At 42.5% G+C, this 27111-nt stretch overlaps 1 protein-coding gene across 1 annotated transcript in view; it reads right to left on the bottom strand.

The window, feature by feature from the left end:
* The window catches only part of Dnah14 (dynein axonemal heavy chain 14), a 238716-nt gene that overhangs the window by 129246 nt on the left and 82359 nt on the right, over window positions 1–27111 (bottom strand). Inside the window, exons 28-35 of the mRNA XM_048439562.3 lie at window positions 14454–14707; window positions 9916–10147; window positions 9348–9401; window positions 5394–5539; window positions 3450–3518; window positions 1971–2157; window positions 962–1038; window positions 87–258 (exon numbers count right to left, since the gene is read on the bottom strand). Coding sequence (XP_048295519.3) covers window positions 87–258; window positions 962–1038; window positions 1971–2157; window positions 3450–3518; window positions 5394–5539; window positions 9348–9401; window positions 9916–10147; window positions 14454–14707 — 1191 coding nt within the window. The remainder of the gene's footprint in view (window positions 1–86; window positions 259–961; window positions 1039–1970; window positions 2158–3449; window positions 3519–5393; window positions 5540–9347; window positions 9402–9915; window positions 10148–14453; window positions 14708–27111) is intronic.

Here is a 27111-nt window from a genome sequence, read left to right on the forward strand (position 1 = left end):
GTAGAGTATTTCAGAAGGAGCCACACTGTATTTAAAGCCACATCAACCCGCAAGTGACCTGGCAGTGCTTGCCATGGCCGTATTACCTCCAAGGCAAGGTGACGGACTTTCGAAACCGTTACTCCAGGGAAAGTATCTTCTATGATCTGTTCAAAAGGTGGGACGTCTTCGGGAAGGAACTTTGATAAACTAGCTTCTTGGATTGCCTCGATAATGATCAGAGACTCGTCTGCTTCGGAAAGACTGCTGGGGCAGTCGCTGAAGAAAACAAACACGCATCAGTGGGTACAACAGGCACCCACATACCCACTGAGCCTCCTCCTCAGTCTCCCTATTCTTAATATCACCTTTCATAAACCAACACTGGATATGTTTAGCTTTCATGATATTTTTATGATGTTTTATGTTAGAAGTCCTATTAATTTCAGTTATTCACATCTGATTTTCACCTTGCAATCTTGTTAGCGCCAGGGTCGTCCACAGGTACCGAAGTCTGTGGATGTTCAAGTCCCTTACATAAAATGTTGTATTTGCTTACCTACACAATCTACACAATCCTCCCGTGCGCTTTGAATCTTTAGAACAGTGGCAATGCCTAACACAGTACTGGCACTGCGTTACTAGCCACGCTCCATTGATTGTGGACAGGAGAGGGCGTGTGCCAGTTTCATGCAGGCGCCATTTTCTTGTTCTCGTTATTTCTATTCTAGATGGGCCCTGCATTTCTCTGCATGCTTTATTACACATGAATAATGCAGACCTTCTAAATAACACGCCCCACTAGAAATCTGGAACCCATGATCTGGTTCATTTTTGTTCTTTTGATACCACTAAGTACCTGCCAGTCCATCTTAGTGTGGTAGTCTGGTAGCTTCTGTTTTTGCTTGCCTTAATTAAAATTCTACATATTATTTATGCAGTGGTATGTAACTCTCTGAACTAAATTCAAATGTCCACTGACCATTTACGCTCCTGTTTCTTCTTTTCTGCCATTATTAAAACTGTCTTTAAGGTCTTCATGCCGAAATCATAATGCTCCTAAAATAGAGTATTCAGTGTCTGAGTTACTATAGTTCTTAAGGGAAAGCAGAACCATTTAAGACAGTCACACACATATGTAAATTAATAAGTATCTATTCTGTAAAAGGAGATATCTGTATGAATCTAAAAACCCCAATTCTGCCTCCAATGCTTTTATTTCTCTTCTAAGTTTGTGCTTGCCCTATGTCCTTGTCTTCTCTTCTTCCCTGCCTCCATCCCTCCCTCCCTTTAGAGGTTTACTATTTATCCAGCCTGGCCTTGAATTCTTAGACTCAAATATTCCCATTGTCTCAGCCTCTCCAGTACTGAGGATCAAAGGCATGTACTACTGAATTCTGGAGAGCCTCTTTCTTAAAACAAAGGATGGTAAGTGTTAATAGTTATGGCGTCCCAGTTACACGGTCTGAGAACTAGGAAGGGGCACAGGAGAATAATAAGAGGAAAGGAAGAATCTGGAGAAAAGGTGGTTCGCTGACCAAACCATTTCGGGTTAGAAACAAATACTCAAATCCCAGAACAATTCTCAGGAAGGTGTGGGACTCGACTCAGCTGCACTAGTATCCAAGCTTATGAGTACAATCTCCTCAGTTGTGCGCTGACAAACAGAATCAGGCTGAGTGCTTGTGTTTTTGCAAGTCCTTCAAATTACTGAGATGTACACAGAGCTGCAGACCACGGATCTAGAGGCTGACGTTCGTGAGCAGAGAGAGAAGATGTGATCTGAAGTAGCATATATGCCACCACTTTCTCCAGGCCTTTGAGTAAAGGCCGAGGACCACGGATGCACGGCCACTTTGAAGCCACCTGTCTTATGGTGGGCCCGGCTGGTCCTGCCAATTCCTGGCCAATAGCAGAAATGTCTTTGCATCACCTTTACATAGCCAGCTTTATACTTTATATTACATATTTGGAGAGAGGCAGTTCCTCACCTGCTTTGACAGCTGCTTGTCGGCTAAATTGTAAAGGTTAACGAGCTTTCCTGATAGTGATCTTGCAGATTTGAAGCCAAATGAGAAGAGAATTACTTCAGTGATCATTTTGTGGTGGGGCACCATCATTGCCACCGGGCGGAACAGAGATTTTAAGTTCCCTGGGAGCCCAACTCGACCTCTATATCTAAAGAGAAGATAAACAGCAACAATAATAAAAATCCAACCATGCCTTGCATTTTTTCCAAATGTGAAGTGCTATTACTTTGCCCCCACATAATTCTATTGGCTTTCTGTGTGACCCATATGTGGAAATTAGTTTACATGGCGCCTTTCACCTTTCCTCCCATCCACATGCTATGCTAGCCTATCATACGCCTTGTGTTTCATTGCGCGGTTCACCTCGTCTCAGCCCTTTTTGCTTCCTGGGGCTAAGGCTGCACTGCTCAGATGTTTGATGAACCTAGCCCAGAGTCAGAGACTTAGCGTAATCACCTGCATGGACAGGGTGGAGATGTTACATTCATAGAGAGGCGGTTGTGGGGCTGTGTCAGCTCTACAAGATGGAACTCATGCTTGGTACCATGAGCCGGTCACAGTCACTCTGCACACCGCTAAACCGACTCCTAAGGACTCATCCTTACGCCTATAGAGAAGTCCATTTTGACTCTCAGCAGAGAAGCTCGGTGGTGATGAGCGCAGACTCACAACTGCTCAAGTTGGAGCCAACAGGAGACGGCCGAATCCTCGGCCCTGAGCGACAAAAGGATCCCACCACCCCCTTCCAAGACGCGAGGGTTCCTGTGGGAGAGTGGGTCTGGATTTCTAGAGGTGACTACACAGGAGCAGTGCTTTACAGGGTGCTCAGGACATAAAAGGTAAAAGCCACCTTTTTCAGCCAATTTTCAGGTAACTGTCACATAAAAAGCCAATAGAATTCTTTTTTGAGGAAAGTATATGGTTTCAAGTTTGAAAAAGTCTACACAAGAGGGCGAATGGACACATGACCTCCCAATGGTTGAGGCAGCATGAATGTCTAAAACCTGGCTAAGATCGCATCAAACGAAATCCCACTGTGAACGGGGAGGAGGACACTGAGTACCATCCCTACTAGAGGAGGTATTGGGAATTATGGCTGCCGGGGGAGGGAGAGCTTGGACAGTGTGGCCCCTGAGGCTGGCCATGCTCCAGGGGACAGCCCACACCCAAGGGTATATGGGTAGCACTAACTGGATTTGATTTCTTTTTTAGAATGAGGACACAAAGTTGTTTGTGTGTAGAATGAGGGATGGATCTGGGAGGAGTTAGGGAGAGGGGTGAATGACATCTAAATACAATGGAAGAAATTCTCAAAGAATTAGTTCAAAAAAAGATTCTGGAGGGTGAATGATAGCTACATGGTACCGGACAACCCCACCCACAGAGAAGGTTAAAGGAATTTCATCTATGTATACTGTCATTAGACTCATTAATATTTACCCAGGATTTATGGTGATAAACACTGCACATGACATATTGATACGTAGTTCTTTACCATCCAGTAGAAATCTAAAAGACAGTAAAGCATTCATTAAAATCACTCCTATAAGCCAGGCACTCGGAAGGAAGAGGCAGGGACGCAGCTGGATCACTGTGAATTTGAGGCTAGCCTGGACTACAGAGTGAGTTCCAGGACAGTCAGAGCAATGCAAAGAAACCCTGTATAGAAAAAAAAAATCACCCTCCAGGCCAAAGGGTATTAAAACTTTAACGAACCAGGGAATTTTCTTAATGCTTTATCACACTTAAATCCAAATAAAACTTACTTAGCAACAACACAAAGAGGGAGGTGGTGGCCTATTCTGAGACAATGCTGAGTTCTGCTGTGATTCAGGCATATCTGACCATATCTAAAGATGTCTGAGAAGCGTTGGGCCTGGGTGTTGGAAGGTACCAGTAGACGAAGTGATCCACACAGGGAAGTGGCCCTGTGAAGCCCTCAGTGTGTTGGGCCTGCAAACTCACTAGAGCACAGCAGCAGAGCACAGAGCTCCTGCCTGGAACACAGCCCACATCCAGTTACAACGTGGGAGCTCAGCGCGGAATGCCCTTCCTGCAGACCCAGTTCGGTTGTCACACCGGCTTGGTGGCTCCCAGTCATCTGTAACTCTAGGCTGAGGGTTTCTGGTGCCTGTGATGCACAGACAACACATGTAGGCAAAACACGCATAAAAAAATAAATAAAATCTCAAAAATAAAAAAGTATATGTAGACAGCTGTGAGGCAGATGCTCTGCCCTAAACACCATGTCCTGCCAGCTACAACACAGGCAGAGACAACGGCAAGGATTTCTGGGTGGTTTCTTACCGAGGAGGATAGCGCAAACATGAGAGGCAGAATGACCAGACACGGCTGGCCAGTTCTCGGGTACAACATTTTGTAGAGGTCAAAGCAGAGAGGAGAGTGGTAAAATGGGGGTTACTATACCCCCATCTGTGTCCACCTGTAAGCCCTGGTAACACTAACAGCATGAAACCAATCAGAGCAAGGTTAGCACCATCAGCATGGGTTGGAAGGGAAAACTTGTTTATTATTCATAAACAGCAGTAACCCTAACATATATACATTTTCTTGTTTTTTTTTTTTTTAAAAAAGAGCACCTCGGTTTTGAATGGTGAGTTGGGACTTCAAGGGTGCAGCCAGGATTTCTGTTTTTAAATGGGTACAGAATTAAAGAAAAAAATTTCATGTATAATTAAGGAAAAATATTCATAACTCTTGTTTGATTTCTTTAAGTGTAATATCCTAAAATAAAAGAGATTCTAAGACAGAAAAAAAATATTAACTAGAGTATACCTGCTTAAGGGCTGGAGGCTTCAGGCTGCTCCAAAGTGTGAAAGGAGGGTGGATACCTTTAAATTGACATTAAAGTTGAGTGTGTGTGTGTATATATATATATATATATATACACACACAAAACGTATACACACATATATACAAACATTCATATATACATATATAAATACACACACACACACATATACAGACATACACAGTATGCCTCTCCAGTACTGAGGATCAAAGGCATGTACTACTGAATTCTGGAGAGCCTCTTTCTTAAAACAAAGGGTGGTAAGTGTTAATAGTTATGGCGTCCCAGTTACACGGTCTGAGAACTAGGAAGGGGCACGGGAGAATAATAAGAGGAAAGGAAGACTCTGGAGAAAATGTGGTTCACTGACCAAACCATTTCGGGTTAGAAATATATACTCAAATCCCAGAACAATTCTCAAGAAGGTATGGGACTCAACTCAGCTGCATGCTAAACAAACTAGACCAAATAAAAACTCAAAGACTCCAACACTTAAGAAAAGGACTCAGCACTAATTAAACAGTAAATGTGTATCAGATTCCACCCCAAAGGTGTAACCCATGCATAAATACCTCACAGCATAGCTGTCTTTTGCAACCTTGATGGTTAGCATTTGTGAAGCAATGACGGAGAGAACTTCTATATCTATCCGGTTGAACTCGTCGAAACAGCACCAAGCTCCTGACTGCACCAGCCCAAAGAAAAATTTCCCCATTATCTTAAAAAAAGAAAAAAAGAGGATTGATTACAGAAACTATAAAGGTGAACACTTCCACCTGGATACTAAATTGTATGTATTCTTCTCATTTTCCCCAAGCCAAGTTAAGTATCTTTTGCATTTTTCTCTCCATAGAGAGTTTAGCAGTTGCTTAGACTCTTGATGAGCTCACCGTGTTTCTTTTGAAAGCTGGAACACACACAGCAAACTCCTGCGTTCCAGGACCACTGGCAGGTGCAGCTGATGGCCAGCTGCGCAAAGCCATTTAGGTCTCAGAGCTGCGTCCTAGAGGCGTTTTTATAACTCTGTTGCAGCAGACGGGAGTCGAGTGTCAGAAGGCACATGTCCTTCTCTGGAGCAGGCAGACTCCTTGTAGTTTAGTGTGGTCTATAGATGAGGCAACTGGTGCCAGAGGTGAGGGTGAAGGGGAGGGGATGGGGTAGGTAGGGGTCGGGGATCTTGTAAGCAGGTGTTGTTGAAACACTGTTGCAAACTGTTAAAAGCCCTATTACTGTCAATGATAGAACTCTTAAGATCTTATCCGCAGTACTCTTCTGATGCTCATTTTCCCGTAGATAAGGTGATGGCGGATGGAACAATTTGACTCTGTTGGATTCCTCCTTGCTGCCCCAGCTGTGCCTTGAGTAAAAGGACTCACAGTTGACCCCAACACCAAATGTCTAGAGGACTGCATGGGTGCTTTGAGAAAACCACAACACAACTGTTGCAAGGAGGGAGGGGCTGCTTGTTTGGCCCCCAAATAATCACACAGAAACTGTATTAATTAAATCATTGCTTGGCCCATTAGCTCTAACTTCTTATTGGCTAACTCTTACATATTAATTTAACCCATTTCTATCAATCTGTATATCAGCATGAGGTTGTGGCCTACCAGCAAAGCGTCTCCCTGACTCCGCCCTTCTTTCTCCCAGCATACAGCCTAGCTTTCCCCACCAAGTTCTGTTCTTCCCTGCTATGGGCTCAAAGCAGTTTCTTTATTCATTAATGGTAATCACAGCACACAGAGGGAACTCCCACATCACACAACTGTAGCTGATTGTCTCATTCCTGGTGGCACAGACTCAGGAGAAGTTCAGAAATTTGGGCCAGGTTTTTTGTTTTTGTTTATTTTGAACCATCACCAGCCTTTGTGAATGCTAACTGTAACCACATCCACTGGGGCCAGAGGGAGTGTTTCCCCTGACAGCCTAGCCAGGGAACTGCTCTGACAGACACTGAAAAGGGAGCCTGGGATCGTTTCAAGCACAGACCTCTATGGCTGTGACTGATGCCAAAGTCAAGGCCTAAGCACCCTCTTGTGTTCCCCGGGTGAGTCTGATGGAAGATGGGACCTCAGTGCTCCTGCCGCTAGACTGCACCTTCAGGTCCAATAATAGGTGTCTTCATTTGCTTTCTACTGGTGTGATAAAGACATGGCCAAAAGCAACTTGGGGAAGAATGGGATTTTTTTTAAGGCTTACAGTTGTAGTCCACCATGCAGGGAGGTCAGGGCAGGAACTATTGGCAGGAACTGAGCAGAAGCCGCAGAGGAAGCTGTTTACTGGCTTGCTCCTCACGCCTTGCTCCGCTACCCTTTTAATTCAACCCAGGACCAGCCAATCACCAGAGAGGCGCCACCAAAGTGAGTTGGGCCTGCCCACATCAGTCCTTAATCAAGTAAAAGTTCCACAGACTTGCCTACAGGCTAATAATCTCATGGAGGCATTTTCTCAGTTGGAATTCCTTCTTTATTGACCCTGGCTGTGCCAGGTTGACAAAAAACTAACCAGTAAGGGTTTCTCGCAAATGGCCCTTTCTTGCCTGGTTTTAGCACTGTGGGCTGGGCTGATGACCTGAAAGTACTTACGGAGACTGAAAAGTGGTGGCGAAAATAGGCAGCAACAGCGGTAGTGGCAGAGTTGACAGGCTTAGCTGTGCACGGGGCAGGTTAGCTTGCTGGTTAGCAACCGACAAGCAGCAGCAAACAACTCAAGAGCAGCCAGGGAAGGGCACACGGCAGGGGAGCAGGGACAGGGTGGAGAGCGTCTAGACACTTCAGGCTGAAAAACTCCAAAGATCCAGGAAGCAGGCACTGGAAGAATTCACAAAACTAGGAAGACTTTAGGAACAAGGCTTCGGCCCTGACTGTAACACTGGCTCGTGTCAAGGAATCCTGACATTGGAGGCCACCATTCGAACCATAACATTGGCTAAGGTTGGAGAATCCTAATAGGGCTGTTTGGAAATTATAATGTAAGCTGCATTCACAGACAGAGGAATCTCAACTCCGGGGCCTACACAGGAGCTTTAACACCAACAGGATAAAGCACCTAGATACCAGAGGCCTGTGGGAGGACAGTGACATCAGAAGGTGCCACTGGCTGCTGCTCCCACCTGCGCACTGCCACCAAACACAGAGGGTAACGAAAGCTGCCAAAAGCCCCAGCTCTTGAAAGACTTCTTGCCTAGCCACAATTTTCTAACCAGGTGGAGCAAGAGGACACACACCAAGCTGATTGGCACCACAGACGAGTGAACCAAGCCCTGAGCGCCAGGTAGATCCCACCCAGACTCTGACAGTCCGCCCAGCGGAGGCACACAGTGACAGTCCGCCCAGCGGAGGCACACAGTGACAGTCCGCCCAGCGGAGGCACGCAGCCGATGGCCTTTCCTCCTTTTGCCAGCCCCACAGGTCTGTGTTAACCAGGCCAACAGCCTTCTGTGAACACTAAAAGGCCGCACTGAAGTCTGTTGATTTGTAAACACTACCAGCTTAAAGGAAACAGTCAAACAGAGCCAATGCCAAACAAAACAAAAAACCTTCATGGGCAGAAGAGAGGGATGCCTGGGTTCTCAGGTAAAGAGAGCGGAGAGAGAATAAAGCCCATGGGTCTGGGAGAGTACAGAAGCTTCTGGAAAAAGCAAAAAATCAGATACCTTTGTATTAAGTGTCAATATTTGTTCACCGTGGAGTATTTTGGGCTCGAATCAACATGTAAAACAAGTTACAGAGTTGGGAATGTGGCTCAGTTATAAGGCACTTGGCACCACAAGAGACCTGGGTTCAGTCCCAGCAGTAGGATCCAGCGCCCCCAAACCATGGTGCTGTGACACTTGGAGTTCAATTTGTACGTGACACAAGGGGAGCATAAAATTTTAATAAAAGTATTTCAAGATTTTATTAGGCATGTCTTAGACAATTATCATTATTATGCTTACAATTGTTTTTGATGTTAATCACTGTAACTTCTTTGAGTTTTTCAATTATCTTTTCAGGAACTAAACGTTCAAGGTAAGGAACATTTGTATTGTTTTTTATTCTAGTTTTTGGTTTTTCGAGACGGGGTTTCTCTGTAGTTTTGGAGCCTGTCCTGGAACTAGTTCTTGTAGACCAGGCTGGCCTCGAACTCACAGAGATCCGCCTGCCTCTGCCTCCCGAGAGCTGGGATTAAAGGCTCCCGCCACCATGCCCAGCATGAACATTTGTATTTGTATTTACAAAGAGGCACAATCACGCGCTCTGTGCAAGTGAGGTTTTGTTTAAAAAGAATCCCGCTGTCATAAACACTGAGAATTATTGCTTTAAGGAATTAAGTTGAACCACTTAAAAAAATGGTAATGTTTACATAATGTTTTAACTTTCAATTAGCTCCTAGGCGTCTATTCTCTATTCATTAAAAGACTAATAGTATGTGTACTCCTACCGATACATCCGATACATCTTTCTGGTATTTTTCTTAGTTTTTTAATCCCTCAGTGAATCACTTTTCATGCACATTTTATTTAAGGATAGATGCTTAGGCTTTACCTTATAATCCAGATCTTCAAAGCAGTTGAACACCACACAATGTTTACCATAGCTCTGGAAAACAAAATACTCTTTTAATATAGTTCTTGAGTTATGCCATAAAATAAGATGTTTAAACTGCCAGAGTAAGAAAATATTTCTATTAAGCTTTTTGAGAAAAAAACCTTAGTTTTAAAAAATGCATTAGACATCAAGTTTAGAGATCCTCAGCACTGATACAGGAAGCATGCGATTGGTTGCTGCGGGAGAGTTGGCTATTTCAAGCTTCAGTCATGATTTACACAACAACAAAACCATTAGGACAACAGAGTAGAGTAGAAATGACCGCTTCCCTCCACCTCCCGTGCTGCTAACTGGTCAGCTCATACAGCAGTGTTCCAGATAATACACAGACGAATGGCTTAGCCAGACCTTTCGTGTGCTAGACATTCACAATTCAGTTGATGGAGTTTATCATGCCATGAATGTGTTGGTAAATACAACGAACATTTTGACAGTGGGAATAGTGTAAACTTAAGATACGATTGAAGTCTGTATGACAAACATTCTAGATACAGTAGCTACTTACTCTCGCCAGGTCTTTAATAGTCTCGGTTTTTCCTACACCTGACGGCCCAGCATTGCAGCCGCCGAGGTTGAAGTACAGCGCTGTCGTGAGAGTCAGCCAGCATCGCTCTGTGAGGGGCGTGATGACCAGCCTTGGTGCACAGCCCAAATACTCATAGCCATAAACAAAATTGGTGTTTCCTTGAGATATGTAACACAACTTTTGCTTTTCATCCCATTTATATCGCAAATGCCTGAAAGCAATACTCAAATTATTTGAGCAAAAAATATTTTTTTTGCATATAGAAACATAATCATTTTAAAACAATTCAAATGGACCCACAGCCCCTCCTATTAAGATGCAATAATTAAAAATCTCCCCAAAAGCGAGCCCAGGACCAGAACAATTGAGCAGGATTCTACCAGACTTTCAAAGAAGAACTAATGCCAATATTCAAGCTACTCCATAAAATAGAAACTGAAGGAACATTTCCAAATTCTTTTTATGAAGCCACTATTTCCTTGATATCAAAACCATACATAGATTAAATAATAAAGAAAATTATAGGCCAATCCCCCTTATCAACACAGATGCAAGAATTCTCAATAAAATATGTACAAACTAAATTGAACACATCAAAAATTTTTTCCGCTGTGATCAACTTAGCTTCATTCTAGAGACATAGGGCAGTGCCACATGCCCAAATCAATAAACAGAACCCACCAAATAATAGATAAAAAGAAGCACAGGGGTTGGGGTGGTGGAGAATGCCTTAATACTAGCACTTGAAAGGCATAGGCAGGAGGGTATCTGAGCTCAAGGACATTCAGGGCTACACAGAGAAACCAACAAAACAAAACAGAACAAAACAAAAGCAAACACGCAGATAAAAAGGCAAAAACCACACAGTCCTCTCATTAGATGCAAAGATTCTTTGTCGGGATCCAACACTCCTTCATGATAAAAGACTAGGAATACAAAGAAAATACTTAAATATAATAAGGTCAGTTTATATCAAGCCCACCGCCACCATCTTCCTACAGGGAGAAAACTCAAAGGACTTCCACTAGAATCAGGAACAAGACAAGGTTGTTCACTCTTTTCATACACCTGAAGTCTTAGCTAGAGCAATAAGACAACTGAAGAAGATCAAAGGGGATGTGAATGGAATAGGAAGAAGTAAAAAAATTATTTGTAGATGATATGATTGTATACATAAAAGACCGTAAAGACTCCACCAGGAAATGTCTACAGCTGATAAATACTTTCAGCTAAGTAGCAGGTACAATAATAACACACAAACCCCAGTAGTCTTCCTATATATAAATAGTCTGAGAAAGAAATCAGGGAAACAACACCTTTTACAATAGCCTCAAAAATATCTTGGAATAGCTCTAACCAAGTGCGAAAGATTTGTATAAGAAAAACCTTAAGACATTGAAAAAAGAAAATGAAGAATATATCAGAAGTTGGAAAGATCTCCCATGATCATGGAACAGCAGGATTAATATTGTAAAAACCAAAAGCAATTTTTAAATACTCTTCAAATTATTCTTCAAAACAGAAACAGAAGAACCATTTCCAAATGTTTTTTTTTGAAGCTATTATTACCCCAATTCTGTGTGTTCATGTCACATACTGCTACTTTGCTAAAAGTGTTTGATCAGCTGTAGAGGTTTCCTGGTGGCATCTTTAACTTAGGGCCTTTTATGCATAAAATCATAAAAGAAATATATTCACTGCAATCATTATAAAAATTCCAACATAATCCTTCACAGGAATAGAAAACAAATGAACAAACAAACAAACAAAACAAACTTCAATTTCATTTGGAAATCCAAAATGAATTTAGGACAGCTAAAGCAATCCTGCAAACTGAAAGAACTTCTATCATCATCTGTGATTTCAAGTTGTATTTTAGAGCTATAGTAATACAGACAGGGTGATATTGGCATCAAAACAGACACATTGACCAATGGGATAGAGTCGAAGACACAGAGTGAGTCTAAATACCTACACATATTTGATTTTTGACGAAGAAGCCAACATTACACACTAGAGAAAAGATAGCATTTTCAACAAATGGTGCTGGTCAGACTGAATGGCTACATATAGAACTAAAATAGATCCATATCTGTTCCTCTGCACAAAACTCAATTCCAATGGATCAAGACCATTACCCTCAGTCTGAAGAATCAACAGGAAGGCATTCCCTTGAGCTCATCAGCATAGGAAGGGACTTTCTGAACAGGACACTGAAAGCACAGCCACTAAAGCCAATACTAACTAAGGCCTCACGAAGCTAAAAGGATTCTTCTATATAGTGAAGGACACCAGTATTTGAGCAAAGTGGCAGTCTACAGAATGGGGAAAATTCTTTATCAATTATATATCTGACAGAGAGTTAATATCTAGAATAGGCAAAGAACTAAAACAAGACTGAACGTGAAAAAGAATTTAAAAATGGGATATAGAACTAAACAGCAACTTCTCAAAAGATGATACACTAATGACTGAGAAATGCTTTTTAAAATGTTCAAAATCCTTAGTCATCAAGGAAATACAAACAAAAACTACTTTGAGATTTCATCTTACCCATGTCAGAATGGACGAGATTAATAAAACAAATGACAGTATATGCTGGGGAGGCCGTGGGAAACGGGAAAACTTATTTACTGCTGGTGGGAGTGCAAACTGGTTTGACCAAAATAGAAGTCAGCGTGGATTTTCCTCAAAAGCTGAATTTCATTTACTACAAGATCCAGCTGCACCACACTTGGCATTTTCCCAAAGGACTCTACATCTTACTATGGAGATATTTGCTCATCCATGTCCTCCTGATCAGAGAAGTTTCTTTTCTTTTTTTCTTTTTCTTTTTCCTTTCTTTCTTTCTTTTTTTTTTTTTTTGAGACAAGGTTTCTCTGCAGCTTTGGAGCCTGTCCTGGAACTAGCTCTTGCAGACCAGGTTGTCTACAAGAACTCATAGAGATTCACCTGCCTCTGCATCCCGAGTGCTGGGATTAAAGGCGTGCGCCACCACCTCCCAGCAGAAAGGTTTCTTATTTGGGTAGATGGTAATTAACACAGAGACTCACAACTACACAATGTATATATAGAGAGTAAGTGACTTTGGAGCGCTCTGTCCTACATTCAATGTCTTTCTCAAACCTCTCACTCCAATGCTTGGAATGTAGGTAGAAGAAGAAGTGAACAGATTGCAGGAACCAGCGGTGGTGGGTGGCTCCAGATACAACATGGTTTATGCACAGATAAACACAGAGACTGAGACAGCATGCACAGACCTGCACAGGTCAAAATCCAGACAAAATCCCAGCACTGAGAAGGGGAAGTGGACACAAAGTTCCACCCCTAATCAAGAACCTTTTTGTGAGTGGCGCCTCTAAGAAAGGGAAAATCAGTTTTCTCCAATGGAATGATACTGGGTATATCAGCCACATTCCAGGGCACAAGAATTACTGACTAACACAAAACAAAAACCATAATTGTGAGCTTTTTGTTTCATTAATTTTTTGCATTATTGTTTTTTGTTTGTTTCTCTGTTTTTATTTTTGCTCTTTTGAGACAGACACACACAGAGAACGTAAGTTAGGTGGGCAGGGACATGGGGAGGGTCTAGGGGAAGGCAAATAATGTGATGAAAATATATTGTATAAAAATAATAAAGCAAGCAAACAAATCAAAGTATTAAAATAAGTGGAAAAATAAAATTTACTCATGACTGTATTAGATTTTAGAAACCACGAGGTACAAATTTATAATAATAATCTTTACACATTTTTAATAATTTAGAACTGTTTTGCTTTGAACACAAGTGGAAGCTGATGAAATCCAGAATCACTCAGCTCCCTTTTAGGGCCCTTCTCCTATTACATGTGTAAGTCATACTAAGATGAAGTGGTCTGTATATCAACATTCACCTATAAATCCCTCTGGAACAGCAGAACAGATTGTGAAGAAATTAACCAAGTCAATTTTCAAAATAAAATTTAAGATAAAAGCCATTTAAAACTAGTTGTATGCTAACACCTTGTACATTTTTAGATGAGAGAACACATAGCTGTAGGTAAAGCCAGAAGACTTTCTCACTTAATGTATGAGACCTGTGCTTAGCCTCACCTCAGCAGAAGTAGCAGCTCTCTGTCTAGGCCTTCACTAACTGATTCCAAGCAGCAGGAAAAGTGGCTCATGGCAAGTTGTCTAGAAACGGCCTTCTGTTTCCTTTACCTCGTTTGTCCCATACTGGTAGCACAGGAGGAAAGAGGGACCAGGGACACCTCTCATCACTACTGTTGAAGCCTGTCCCTAGGCTTAGTGACAACTGACATACCATACGGAAGAACGACATCAGCTTGGGAAGATGAGGCACAGAGATCAGTGAGGCGAGGAGAGAGGACCAAGGAAGCTGGGGAAGGACCACAATGCTTAGGGAGTGACTCATCCTTCAAGTGCAAACTGAGACAGAGATGTGTGAAGCAGAGAACCTAGCGGTCCTATATGGGAGAAGTTGTAGTATGTGGTTATAGTTTTTAGCTACTTACATCGTCCAGTCAAAGTCCTCTGCACTAGAGATGTTTTTATCTAGCAGGTCCGTCACGATGTCTCGGCAGTAGACAGATATGGTCAGCATTGCTGCTAGCATGGCTTTGGTGCGCAAGTTGCTAGTATTCAATGTGACCAGGGCGCCCAAGTCTTCCATTTGACTCAGCACACGGGCATGGGCTACTGCTAGCTTTTCTCTTGGATTAGAGCTCATAAAACCTTTCATACAATAACTATAAAACATGATCTGGCTCTGAAAAATAAAGGGAGGGAACACATGTTAATAGAAGCACACAATCTTGTTTTTAATTAAAATGTTTTTATGAGTTGAATGTTACAGATCTACAGAGGTGATTTGTTGTAAAGGAAAGCAAACATAGGTTTGAAAGCTGAACTTTGATTGAGGCTTATGCCTTATTTATATTTTCTAAATCTTACGTTTTTAAAATTTGTTGTATTTTTGAGGACTTCATATATGTACATAGTCAATTATATACACTTCACCTCCCAGTAGCCTCTCTCTCTATTCCATTCCAGTTGAAGTCCCTTCTCCTTCCTCCAAAGCCCCATCCTACTTTCGTGCTTGTGTGCCTGTGAATCCTGCTGGATTGAATTAGGGCTGCTTTCATGGAGAAAGTATGGAGGGTTCAGGCCTAAGCGGGTCATCTACTTTACCCCTTCCACGGCGCAGGCACAACAAGGAAGGAGTGCCTGACATTGTGTGCAGACAATGCAAGAGCCACAGGCTGGGGAGGTGTGCTGTAACAAAAAAGGCTTCTGGACATGACAGGGCCCTTGTGCTAATGACTCACTGTGTCACTGCATGAGACCCCCATGACCCTGGGCTCATAAACATTACATTGTGGAAGGGGGAAGGGCTCACATGGCCCCATCCCTCCCTGAGGGACTCCTGACAGCCAGCGGGGACTGCAAGGAAGGGCGTCACTTTCTTCAGCAGTATATGTAATTTGTTGTCCATGTTCCAGGAAACAAATCTTACATTTGTAATGTAATGTAAGATCATTAGATAATAATCTGAGCACATTAACAATGGTGGAAAATCCCAAGATTAAATTAGTGCTGTCTTCTCCACTAAACTCTAAAGTTATGCTCCTAGCACAGAGTGTGGATATTTGTAGTTTTAAAAAACTATGTAACTTCTATTATCTGACTCATCTGTCATATATGCTCTCCCCAGACATAGAAGAGCTGTGCAAAGGGGCGGGGTCACCAGCAGCAGATTGTGGAGAGTAGGACCAATACTAAAAACCCAGAGACAGATGCTGGGGTTCAGCCAGGCCAGAAGTGGGTGATCCTGCCGCCACAAATCCTCAGACTGAGCCTGAGACCTGTCTCCTCTTGTTTTATATTCCTCTCTAGTGGTGGGATTAAAGGCATACATTACCACCACCTGGTCTCTATAGCTAACTAGTGTGACTGCTGGGATTAAAGGCATGTGCCCCCACTGCCTGGCTTGTATGGCTGACTAGTGTGGCTGCTTTGCACTGATCTTCAGGCAAGCTTTATTTACTGAAACACAGATAATCTACCACTACAGTGGAGGTTAAAGGAAGGCAAGCCATCGGCAAAGCTCCTGAACATGGAAAATCAGGTCGATTGTGACTTTAGCCCCTCGTCTAGACAGTGTCTTTTGGAAGAGGCCGTGTTTGGATAAGGAGCATCATGAACTCACTTGAGTTATGCTAAATTTAAACTGCTTAAAAACACAGAAATGGAGCTATACAGATATATGAAATGGGACGAATTAGCATAGAGGAAATACATATTGTGGTGATATTTTTCCAGAGAAAGATTAAGAGGGTAGATGATAGACACCTAGTGTACTAATTGGCATTTCTCTTTTTCATTTTTTTTATTAATTTTATTGAGTTATACACTTTTTCTGCTCCCCTCCCTTCCTCTCCCCTCCTTGTCTATCCTCTGCCCTGGTTCCCATACTCCCAATTTACTCAGGAGATCTTGTCTTTTTCTACTTCCCATGTAGATTATATCTATGTATGTCTCTCTTAGGGTCCTCATTGTTGTCTAGGTTCTCTGGGATTGTGATTTGTAGGCTGGTTTTCTTTGCTTTATGTCTAAAAACCACTTACAAGTGAGTACATATGATAATTGTCTTTCTGTGTCTGGGTTACCTCACTCAATATGTTTTCTAGAACCATCCTTTGCCTGCAAATTTCAAGATGTCATTGTTTTTTTTTCTGTTGTGTAGTACTCCATTGTGTAAATGAACCACATTTTCCTTATCCATTCTTCAGTCAAGGGGCATTTAGGTTGTTTCCAGGTTCTGGTTATGACAAACAGTGCTGCTATGAACAGAGTTGAGCACATATCTTTTGGGGGCTGTGGTCCCCCAGATCCTGAATTTCTTAAAAGCAACTTGTTATGCTTGCAGTTGCTTGGAGCAAAACAACTTGTTTTCCTGTGTGTGCAGCTGCTCTGAGCATGGGACCCTCAGGAGTTCCTAATGGCAGGGGAGTGGTTTCTGGTAGGTTTGGCTGGGGCATGGCTATCAGTTAAGGATCCCTATATAAGCTGCCCCTGAACACAATAAAAAGGGTATTCTTATTTCAAGGATGACACATGTCCCCAATGTCTCTCTCTCTGTGTATATGTGTTTAAATCTTCAGCCCCTTTCCTGGCTTGCATACCATTCCATAATGCAGGCTCTAGACATGTCCTTGTGGTACAATTGAGCATCCTTAGGGTATATACCCAAAAGTGGTACTGGTGGGTCTTGAGGAAGGTTGTTTCCTAATTTTCTGAGAAGTCACCATACTGAAATTCAAAGCGACTGTACCAGCTTACATTTCCACCTGCAATGCAGTAGTGTTCCCTTTACCCCACAACCTCTCCAGCATAAGTTGTCATCAGTGTTTTTTATCTTGGCCATTCTTACAGGTGTAAGATGGAATCTCAGAGTTGTTTTGATTTGCATTTCAAATGACTAAAGATGTTGAACATTTCCTTAAGTGTCTTTCAGCCATTTTATATTCCTCTGTTCTCTGTCTAGGTCTGTACTCCATTTTTTATTGGATTATTTATTCTTTTGATGACCAATTTCTTGAGTGCTTTGTATATTTGGAGATCAGTCCTCTGTCTGATGTGGGGTTGGTGAAGATCTTTTCCCATTCTGTGTAGGCTGTTGTTTTGTCTTGTTGACTGTATCCTGTAGGTACACAGGTCTTTCCCCCGCTTCGTGGTGATTCGCAGGGCCGTTTGACCTCTGGCTCCCTGGAGATTCTGCACTAGCACTGGTTTGAGGGGATAGCTTAGGAAGAATTTGGCTCTCTTTTGTTATGGTGATTCCACCTGTAATCAAGGTTCTAGCAGTGGGCCCCACACGCCTGGCCCCGCCCAGCTGATTCTGCCTGAGGTGCTGGGTACCTGTAATCTCCTTCTTCTGCTCCTGATGGGAGGAGGCCTTGCCCTTTTGTCCCCGTTGCCCACTGGTATAAATACCCGACTTGAGTTTAATAAAGTGGCCATTTACTCTTTGGTAAGTGAGCAAGGTCTCTTTTGTGTGTGTCTGTTTAAACCCTCAGGACAATCGTCCATTCTCGTGGGCCCGAGTTCGGGAAAGGGGAGCCTTACAGATGGCGTCCCTCGGTCGGCCTTGAAGAAGAACTGAAGAACTGCGTCCTGCCGTCTGTGGATCCACCACGAGAACCCCAAAGAGGTGAGGGTTCCCCCACGATCCGGAATTTGGCCAGTTTTGTAGTGTGCAATTGTGCACGTTGATAAGGGGGTGAATAAGCGTGATATGTAGAAGTATGGGTGCCAAAAGGTCTGATCCGGAGCTGAAGGCCAGTGGGCAAATCAGCTGCTAAATTTCTTAAAGAGACTAGGCACCAGGATTAAACGACACTGCACTGGAGACCGCTTAGATGATTTTAAAACTCAGTCCCTGGCTCTCACATGCAGGGAACTTTAATTTTTGCCTAAGAGCACAGGCTGGGTGCAGTTAGCTCCCGGCGGGAATCCGTTCCCAAGGCAACAGGGCCAATGTAGCTGGCGACTAGCAAAGTAAATAGCCGAGGGCCCATAAGGTGCGGGCCTCGGGCTGAGAGAGGATTAAAAATATATTTGTAAGCTCTATTAAGAGTTTTTGAGTAACAAAAGAACAGCTTCACAGAGCTTATCTTTCAGGGAGACTAGAAAGCTCCCATGCATGTTTGAATGCGGGTCACAGGACTGCACCCGGCCCCTCACAGCGGCTGAGACAGCCATGGTGCTGCAAGGTGCACTTAGGAACAGAGAAACAGGCTGCTGGTTGGTGTGGGGAGGAGCACAGGCGGCCGGCGGGGCCATTACAGACAGGCCAGGGAGGGTAAAAGGCAGTGGTGTGCCAGTACACTCAGCCGCGGGTGCAAACTCATCCGGGAGACATGGCCGCGCTGACCAGACGCAGAAAGGCAGTCGCAAACGGCGACGCAAAAGGCAGTGGCGCCTATGCTGGCTCCCTAGCCCAAGGTGGCCGGTGAGCGGCGGGCCGCAGGAACCTGGGGCAGGGCACAATGCCGGTTGTGGCGGCGCCTGGGCAAACAGATAAATAAAAAAAAACGCTAGGCGCGCGCCCCAAGAGGAAGGCGGAGAGACTTGGGTGCGCAGCCCACAAGAAGCCACACTAGCCAGGCCTTGGTGGTACAAAGGATAGGTTAAAATTTGCCCGCCAAAACTCAGGTGGTAGTTTGTAGACGGAGCGGAGCGGGTCTGTGTCCCGCCCCCCGCTGTGCAGCGCAGCTTCAGCAGTTTTAAGTTAGAAACTGTAATAGATTCACAGGTTATACAGACCCAAAAGGGTTTAGCTAAATCTTGGGATGGTTTGTTGCCTAATTTTCTAAAAATCCAAACTGTGCCAGTTTGCATTTCCACCAATGGTGGAGGAGTTTCTCTTAAGCATAGGTTATGAGGAATATTTGACCTTGATCATGTTATAGGGATAAGATAGAGTCAAGAGTTATTTTGATTCACACTTCTCTAATGATTAAAGATGTTATAATTGAGGATTTTTTGAATGTCTTTCAGTCATTTTTAAGTTTGTCTAATGAGAGTTTTCAGTTTAGGTCTGTTACATATATTTTAATTTGATTAATTGCTCTTTGGAGGACTAATTTATGGAGTCCTTATGTTTTTGATATGGATTGATGACTGAAAAAGATTTCCAAATCTATAGCCAGATATGTCGATCCTATTAATTATTTCTCTAATGTTGGCGGGAGGCAATGTGCCCCCATAAAGGTAACAATTTTAATAATTCTGTCCAGTTGTGTAAGTGCTCACGTACTGGATCAGATAATTATTTTCTGCCCCTGGAAAAGTTCCAGGCGGAGCTGATTCTAAAAGATGTTTTGGGGCTGGCCATTCAGTTCAGCCCAATTCAAAGACCTGCTATGATGGTGCAGGCCAATAAAAAAATGATGCTTTAAGGTTGGCTAATTCAGCCCAATATTTAGGCCGGTTGCAGTGGCACAGGCCAATCGAATTTGCTCCTTGGAGATGGAGACCTACAGATCTCTATGTGTCCAAGACCTGCTTGGTTGTAGTTTAGATCCTAAACAGCTAAGCACATTGCTCCCAGAGACCGAAGAGGGGAGCCAGTTTCAATGGCGCACGCAGGCAGGATTTGCCTCAGCTAGCGTCTGGCATGGTCCAGGTCATGTACTAATGTACATGGTCTGGACCGGGTTTTGATTTGGGGTAGAGGAGCGGTTTTTGTGTTTCCCCAGGATGCAAAGCACCCCGTCCCTGAGCAACTGGTGCGGACCGTGGATTCCTCTGTTCAGAAACCTGAGGACGAGGCTAGATCAAGAGATCCCATGGACACGGCGGCGGAGGCGGCGGCAGAGTTGGCAGATTCCTGAGAGATGATCCAGCGCCTGACTTTACTCCTTTCCCAGCTTTCTGTCTTGCTCTGCCTTGATCTCCCATTTCAGCCAAGGCTGCTTGACCCCCTGAGGGGAAAACAGCTACCTCCCCTGCCCTGTTTGCAGTGTTGGGTGCTCAAGGCTAAAACCTTGCCAAATAGACAGAATTACCATAACTATTCAAAGTAATTTAAATTCACAATTGGACGCTGTAGTTAATCTTTACAACTGGGTGTGGATTTTGACCTCTGCTAGTTGCAGGTTAAGATTTTGCTGCTTTTTCTCGGACCCCGGAATACAAAATTACTAATTGGCTCTAATTTAGTTTGACTAATCATACCAGAGGTCCCATTTGCCGGTGCTGTAGCCCTACTCAAGGGCTCTATTCTGAGCCAACGTTTCAGATATTGTGCAAGCACTGTCTCTTCCAGAAATGCTTATGTGTACGTACGCTGGAGCGTCTTCACCTGGCCAATGGCTTCAGGTCCACCACGGCCTGGCCCTAGTAGGCGTTCGCCTTGGAGTATCTTTCAGCATAAAACCGGCTGAACGTGTTGGAGGATGGCTTTAACCAGAGACGGGTCTAGATCACTGGGCAGGCTTTTCCAATCTAAGACATGGGATATGTCTGGACCTGAGGCGTCATCCTGATGACGGATCCGGATTTGATCTGATTCCCGGTGACGCCTAAGGCAGGTTTTGGTCATCATATTTTATATATATTTAAAGGGAGACTTGTAGGTACACAGGTCTTTCCCCCGCTTCGTGGCGATTCGCAGGGCCGTTTGACCTCTGGCTCCCTGGAGATTCTGCACTAGCACTGGTTTGAGGGGATAGCTTAGGAAGAATTTGGCTCTCTTTTGTTATGGTGATTCCACCTGTAATCAAGGTTCTAGCAGTGGGCCCCACACGCCTGGCCCCTCCCAGCTGATTCTGCCTGAGGTGCCGGGCACCTGTAATCTCCTTCTTCTGCTCCTGATGGGAGGAGGCTTTGCCCTTTTGTCCCCGTTGCCCACTGGTATAAATACCTGACTTGAGTTTAATAAAGTGGCCATTTCAGCTGGACTGGGACTGAACGAGGACGTGATCTAACCAGATTCTCGGAATTTGGCCAGATTCTCTGACTGTGGCTGGCCCGAAGTCTTTCTGAAAAGCCATTGACTATGACACTGGGACCTGTTTCCTCTACATATACTGGATTTTGGGGATCCAGTCTGTTTGGACACTCACCTTCCTGGACCTGGAGGGAGGGGGAAGGAACTGGAACTTCCCACAGGGCAGGAAACCCTGACTGCCCTGGGGGACGAAGAGGGAGGAGGAGGGGGAGTGGGGGGAGTGGGAGGGTGTTGGGAGGGGGGGGGCGGAAATGGAAACTTTTATAATTTAATAAAATTTACTAAAAAAAAAATAAAAAAAATAAAGTGGCCATTTACTCTTTGGTAAGTGAGCAAGGTCTCTTTTGTGTGTGTCTGTTTAAATCCTCAGGACAATTGTCTATTCTCATGGGCCCGAGTTCGGGAAAGCACGTGCCTGAATCGGGTGTGGGTATCCACAGAAAAGTCTGGAGCCTTACAGTATCCTTTGCTTTACAGAAGCTTCTCAGTTTCAGGAGGTCCCATTTATTGTTTCTCTCAGTGTCTGTGCTACTGGGGTTATATTTAGGAAGTGGTCTCCTGTGCCAATGCATTCAACTGTACTTCCCAATTTCTCTTCTATGAGGTTCAGTGTGGTTGGCTTTATGTTGATGTCTTTGATCCATTTGGACTTGAGTTTTGTGCCTGGTGATAGATATGCATCTATTTTCATTCTTCTACATGATGATATCCAGTTATGCCAGCACCATTTGTTAAATATGCTTCCTTTTTTCTATTTTATATTTTTTGCTTCTTGGTCAAAAGTCAGATGTGTGGATTGATATCTTGGTCTTTGATTCTGTTCCATTGGTCCTCCTGTCTGTTTTTATACCAATATCAGGTTGTTTTCAGTACTGTAGTTCTATAGTAGAGTTTGAAGTCAGGGATTGTGATGCCTCCAGAAGTTCCTTTATTGTACAGGATTGTTTTGGCTATCCTGGGTTTTTGGCTTTTCCATATGAAGTTGAGTAGTATTCTTTTGAGGTCTGTAAAGAATTTCACTGGGATTTTGATGGACATTGCATTGAATCTGTAGATTGCTTTTGGTAAGATTGCCATTTTTACTATGTTAATTCTACCTACCCAAGAGCATGGGAGATCTTTCTACTTTCTGGTGTCTTCTTCAATTTCTTTATTCAAAGATTTAAAGTTGTCATACAAGTCTTCCAGTTGTTTGGTTAGAGTTACTCCAAGATATTTTATGCTATTTGTGACTATTGTGAAAGGTGATGTTTCTCTAGATTTCCTTTTCAGCCCATTTGTCATCTGTGTAAAGGAGGGCTACTGATTTTTTGAGTGAATCTTGTGTCCTGCTACATTACTGAAAATGTTCATGAGTTGTAGAAGTTCCTTGGTAGAATTTTTGGGATTGCTTATGTAAACTATCATATCATCAGCAAGCAGTAAGAGTTTGACTTCTTCTTTTTCAATTTGTATCTCCTTGATTATTGCTCTAGCTAGAACCTCAAGTACTATATTTAATACATATGGAAAGAGTGGACAACCTTGTCTTGTTCCTGATTTCAGTGGGGTCTCTGTGGGTTTCCTCTCCATTTAGTTTGATGTTGCCTGTTGTCTTGCTGTATATTGCCTTTATTATGATTAGGTATCTTCTTGTATCCCTGATCTCTCCAAGACCTTTATCATGAAGGGATGTTACATTTTGTTGAAAGCTTTTTCAGCATCTAATGAGATGATCATGCGGTTTTTATTTTACAGTTTGTTCATATGGTGGACTATGTTGACAGATTTTCACATGTTGAATCATCCCTGCATCTCTGGGATGAAGCCGACTTGATAATGGTGGCTGATGTTTCTGATGTGTTCTTGGATTTTTTTTGCCAGAAATTTATTATTTTTGCATCAGTATTCATTGGTCTGTAATTCTCTTTCTTAGTATGTCTTTCTGTGGTTTGGGTATCAGGGTAATTGTAGCCTCATAAAAAAGAGTTGGCAATGTTCCTTCTGTTTCTATTGTGTGGAACAATTTGAGGAGTATTGTTATTAGTTTTTGGAAAATCTCGTAGAGTTCTGAGCTGAAACCATCTGGCTTTTTTTGATTGGGAGACTTTTGATGACTGTTTCTATTTCTTTAGTAGTTAGAGGTCTATTTTACTTTGTTTATCTGGTCTTGATTTAATTTTGGTATTTATCCAGAAAATTGTTTGTTTCCTCTAAGTTTTCCATTTTTCTGGAGTACAGATTTTTGAAATATGAAAATTCTATGAATTTCCTTCATGTCTGTTATGTCCCCTGTTTGATTTCTGATTTTGTTAATTTGGATATTCTCTCTCTGTCTTTTGGTTAGTTTGGATAAAGCTTTGTCTATTTAGTTGATTTTCTCAAAGAACCAACTCTTCGTCTCATTGATTCTCTGTATTGTTTTCTTTGTTTCTATATTGTTGATTTTATCTCTCAGTTTGATTATTTCCTGCCATCTAGTTCTCCTGGGTGAATTTGCTTCTTTTTGTTCTAAAGTTTTGAAATGTTCTGTTAATTCATGGTTGTGGGATTTTTTTTCAGCTTCTTTATGTAGGTATTTAGTGCTATGAACTTTTCTCTTAACACTGCTTTCATTGTGTCCATTAATATTGGGCATGTTGTATAATCATTTTCATTGAGTTTTAGGAAGTCTTTAATTTCTCCCTTTATTTCTTCCTTGACCAATTAATGCTCCAGGTGAGCATTGTTTAATTTCCATGTGTTTATGGGTTTTCTGGAATTAGTGTTGCTGTTGACTGCTAGTTTTAAACCATGGTGATCTGATAAGATACATGGGGTTATTTCAACTTTTTTGTATCTGTTGAGGTTTGTTTTGTTACCTAGTATGTGGTCAATTTTTGAGAAGGTTCCATGCGGTGCTGAAAAGAACGTATATTCTCTTCTGTTTGGATGGAATGCTCTATAGATGTCTGTAAAGTTCATTTGATTCATAACATCTGTTAGTTCCTTTATTTCTCTGTTAATTTTCTGACAGACCTGTCCAGTGGTAAAAGTGTAATGTTGAAGTCTCTCACTATTAGTGTGTGGGGTGTAATGTGTGATTTAAACTTTAGAAGTGTTTCTTTTACATATGAGGATGCCCTTGTATTTGGGGCATAGATGTTCAGTACTGAGATTTCCTCTTGATGGATTTTTCCTGTGACTAATATGAAATGTCCTTCCTTGTCTCTTTTGATTGATTTTTAGTTTGAAGTCTATTTTGTTAGATATTAGGATAGCTACACCAGCTTGTTTCTTTGGTCCATTTGATTAGAAATTTTTTCCCCAACTCTTTACTCTGAGTCAATGTCTGTCTTTGAGGTTGAGGTGTATTTCTTGTATGCAACAGAAGGATGGATTCAGTTTTCATATTTAATCTGTAAGCCTATGTCTTTTTATAGTTGTGTTGAGTCCATTTATATTAAGAGATGTTAATGACCAGTGACTGGTATCTCCTGTTAATTTTCATTGTTGGTGATGCTATTTTGTGTGTTTTTCCCTTCTTTGGGATTTGCTGCTGTAAGATCATCTATTGTCTGTGTTTTTGTGGATGTAGCCCAACATCCAATAAAATGGAATTTTCATTTTAGTATTTTGTGTAGGGCTGGGTTTGTGGCTAGGTATTGGTTAAATCTGGTTTTGTCATGGAATATCTTTTTTCTTCCATCTATTGTGATTGAAAGTGTTGCTGGGTGGAGCAGTCTGGGCTGCTTAATGTCTGCCTAACACTTGACTAGGACCTTATGGCTTTCATTGTTTCCATTAAGAAGTCAGGTGTAATTTTGCCTTTATATGTTGCTTGGCCTTTTTCCTTTGCAGCTCTTACTATTCTTCCTTTATTCTGTATGTTTAGTGTTTTGATTACTATGTGGTGAGGAAACTATTTTTTTTGATTCAGTCTATTTGGTGTTTTGTAAGCTTCTTGTATCTTCATAGGCATATATTCCTTTATGTTGGGAAAGTATTTTTCTAGGATTTTGTTAAATATATTTTCTGGGCTTTTGAGTTGAACTTCTCCTTCTTCTATACTTATTATTCTTAGATCTGGTGTTTTCATGGTCCCATATTTCCTGGATATTTTGTGTTAAGCTTTTGTTAGATTTAATGTTTTCTTTAACTGATGAGTCTATTTCCTCTGTTGTATCTTCAGAGCTTGAGATTCTCTCTTCCATCTCTTGTATTCTGCTGTTTATGCTTGCATTTGTGGTTCCTGATTTTTTTCTCATGATTTCTGTTTGTATAATTCCCTTGGCTTTTGTTTCAGTTTTCAAGTCTTGAATAGTTTCTTTCATATGTTTAATTGTTTTTTCTTGGTTTTCTTTAAGTGATTTGTTGATGTCTTCCAGTTTTTTGTTCGTCTTTTAATTTCCTCTTTAAATTTCAACATTCTCCTAATGTTATTTTTTACATCATTTTTTTTTCTGCTTCATCTATATTTGGTTGCTGTTGTAGGGTCATTAGTTTTTACTGGTGTCGTGTTGCTCTTTGTGGGTTTGCCTGTGTTTTTATCTTGTCTACCCATCTTTTCCTCTGACTGGTGTAGTTGGGGTTGTCTGTGACTCTGGTGATCAATCATCCAGATGCCAGTAGACCCAAGGCTCAGATGGTTGTTCCTCATGGTGCAGTCAGGGCCATGGTTCTAGCCACACCATTGGTCACTCTATGTTCTCAGAGGTTGCTTGGCACTCAAGGCGTTTTCTCTGCAATTCCAGGGGTTGTTCAGGCCAGGTCCCACAGAAACTGCTCGCTTGGGGCTCCTTCCACTCAGATTGCTGCCTTGGGCCTGCTCAGGCCCACTCTGTAGGTGGCTCGGGATTCATGCCCCAGATGGGCAGAGGTCCCTGGCCCCGGCCACTCCCTGGGAGGTCCCAGAGTGTCTGGACCCACAGAGGTCTCTGGTTCCTGCCCACTCCCTTGGTGGTCCCAGACTCATGCCCCACCCGCAGAGGTATCTGGTTTTGGCCTACTCCCTCAGTGGCTGCTCCCTTGTGTCTGCTCCTGTGGAGCTCACTGTCTCAGGCCTGCTCCCACTGAGGTCTCTGGCTCAGGCCCACTCACTCAGAGGTCCCAGACCCACTCCCAGTATTCCTTTTTGTATGCAACAGAAACTATTAAAAAAGTAGGGGACACAAGGGAACCTGGGGTTGGCATGTAAAATAAATAAAAAATTTAAAATAACAAATGATTTCTTTAATTTTGTGAGTTTATGATATAATTGCATCATTTCCCTCCAAACTTCCATTATACCCTTGCTAGCACTAATTCAAAGTCACGGCCTCTTTTATTAGTCATTGTTATATACATATAGATTCCTAAATACACAAATAAAATCTGATCAATCTGCATACTATTACTTGCATGCTTTCAGGGCTGACTATTTGACAATGGACAATCAACTGTTGTGCTCTTTTCTGGGGAGATGGTTTAGAAACTAACTCATAATCACCAGATCAATGAGTGGCTAGAGTCTGAGACTGGGAAAGCAGGCAGGACAAACAAACAACTACACAGTCAAGAGTTCCACTGTGCACATCTTGAGATGACGATTCATGAATTACAGCCCCCAGTGAGAGCATCCATTGTGAGGGAACACTGTGGATCATATTTAAAAACATTTTTCCACTTCAATGCTTATGTCGGAGCATGGTCCAGGAGCA

Source organism: Myodes glareolus, chromosome 5 (assembly GCF_982192425.1).
Source record: "Myodes glareolus chromosome 5, mMyoGla1.1, whole genome shotgun sequence".
Taxonomy (NCBI): Eukaryota; Metazoa; Chordata; class Mammalia; order Rodentia; family Cricetidae; genus Myodes; species Myodes glareolus.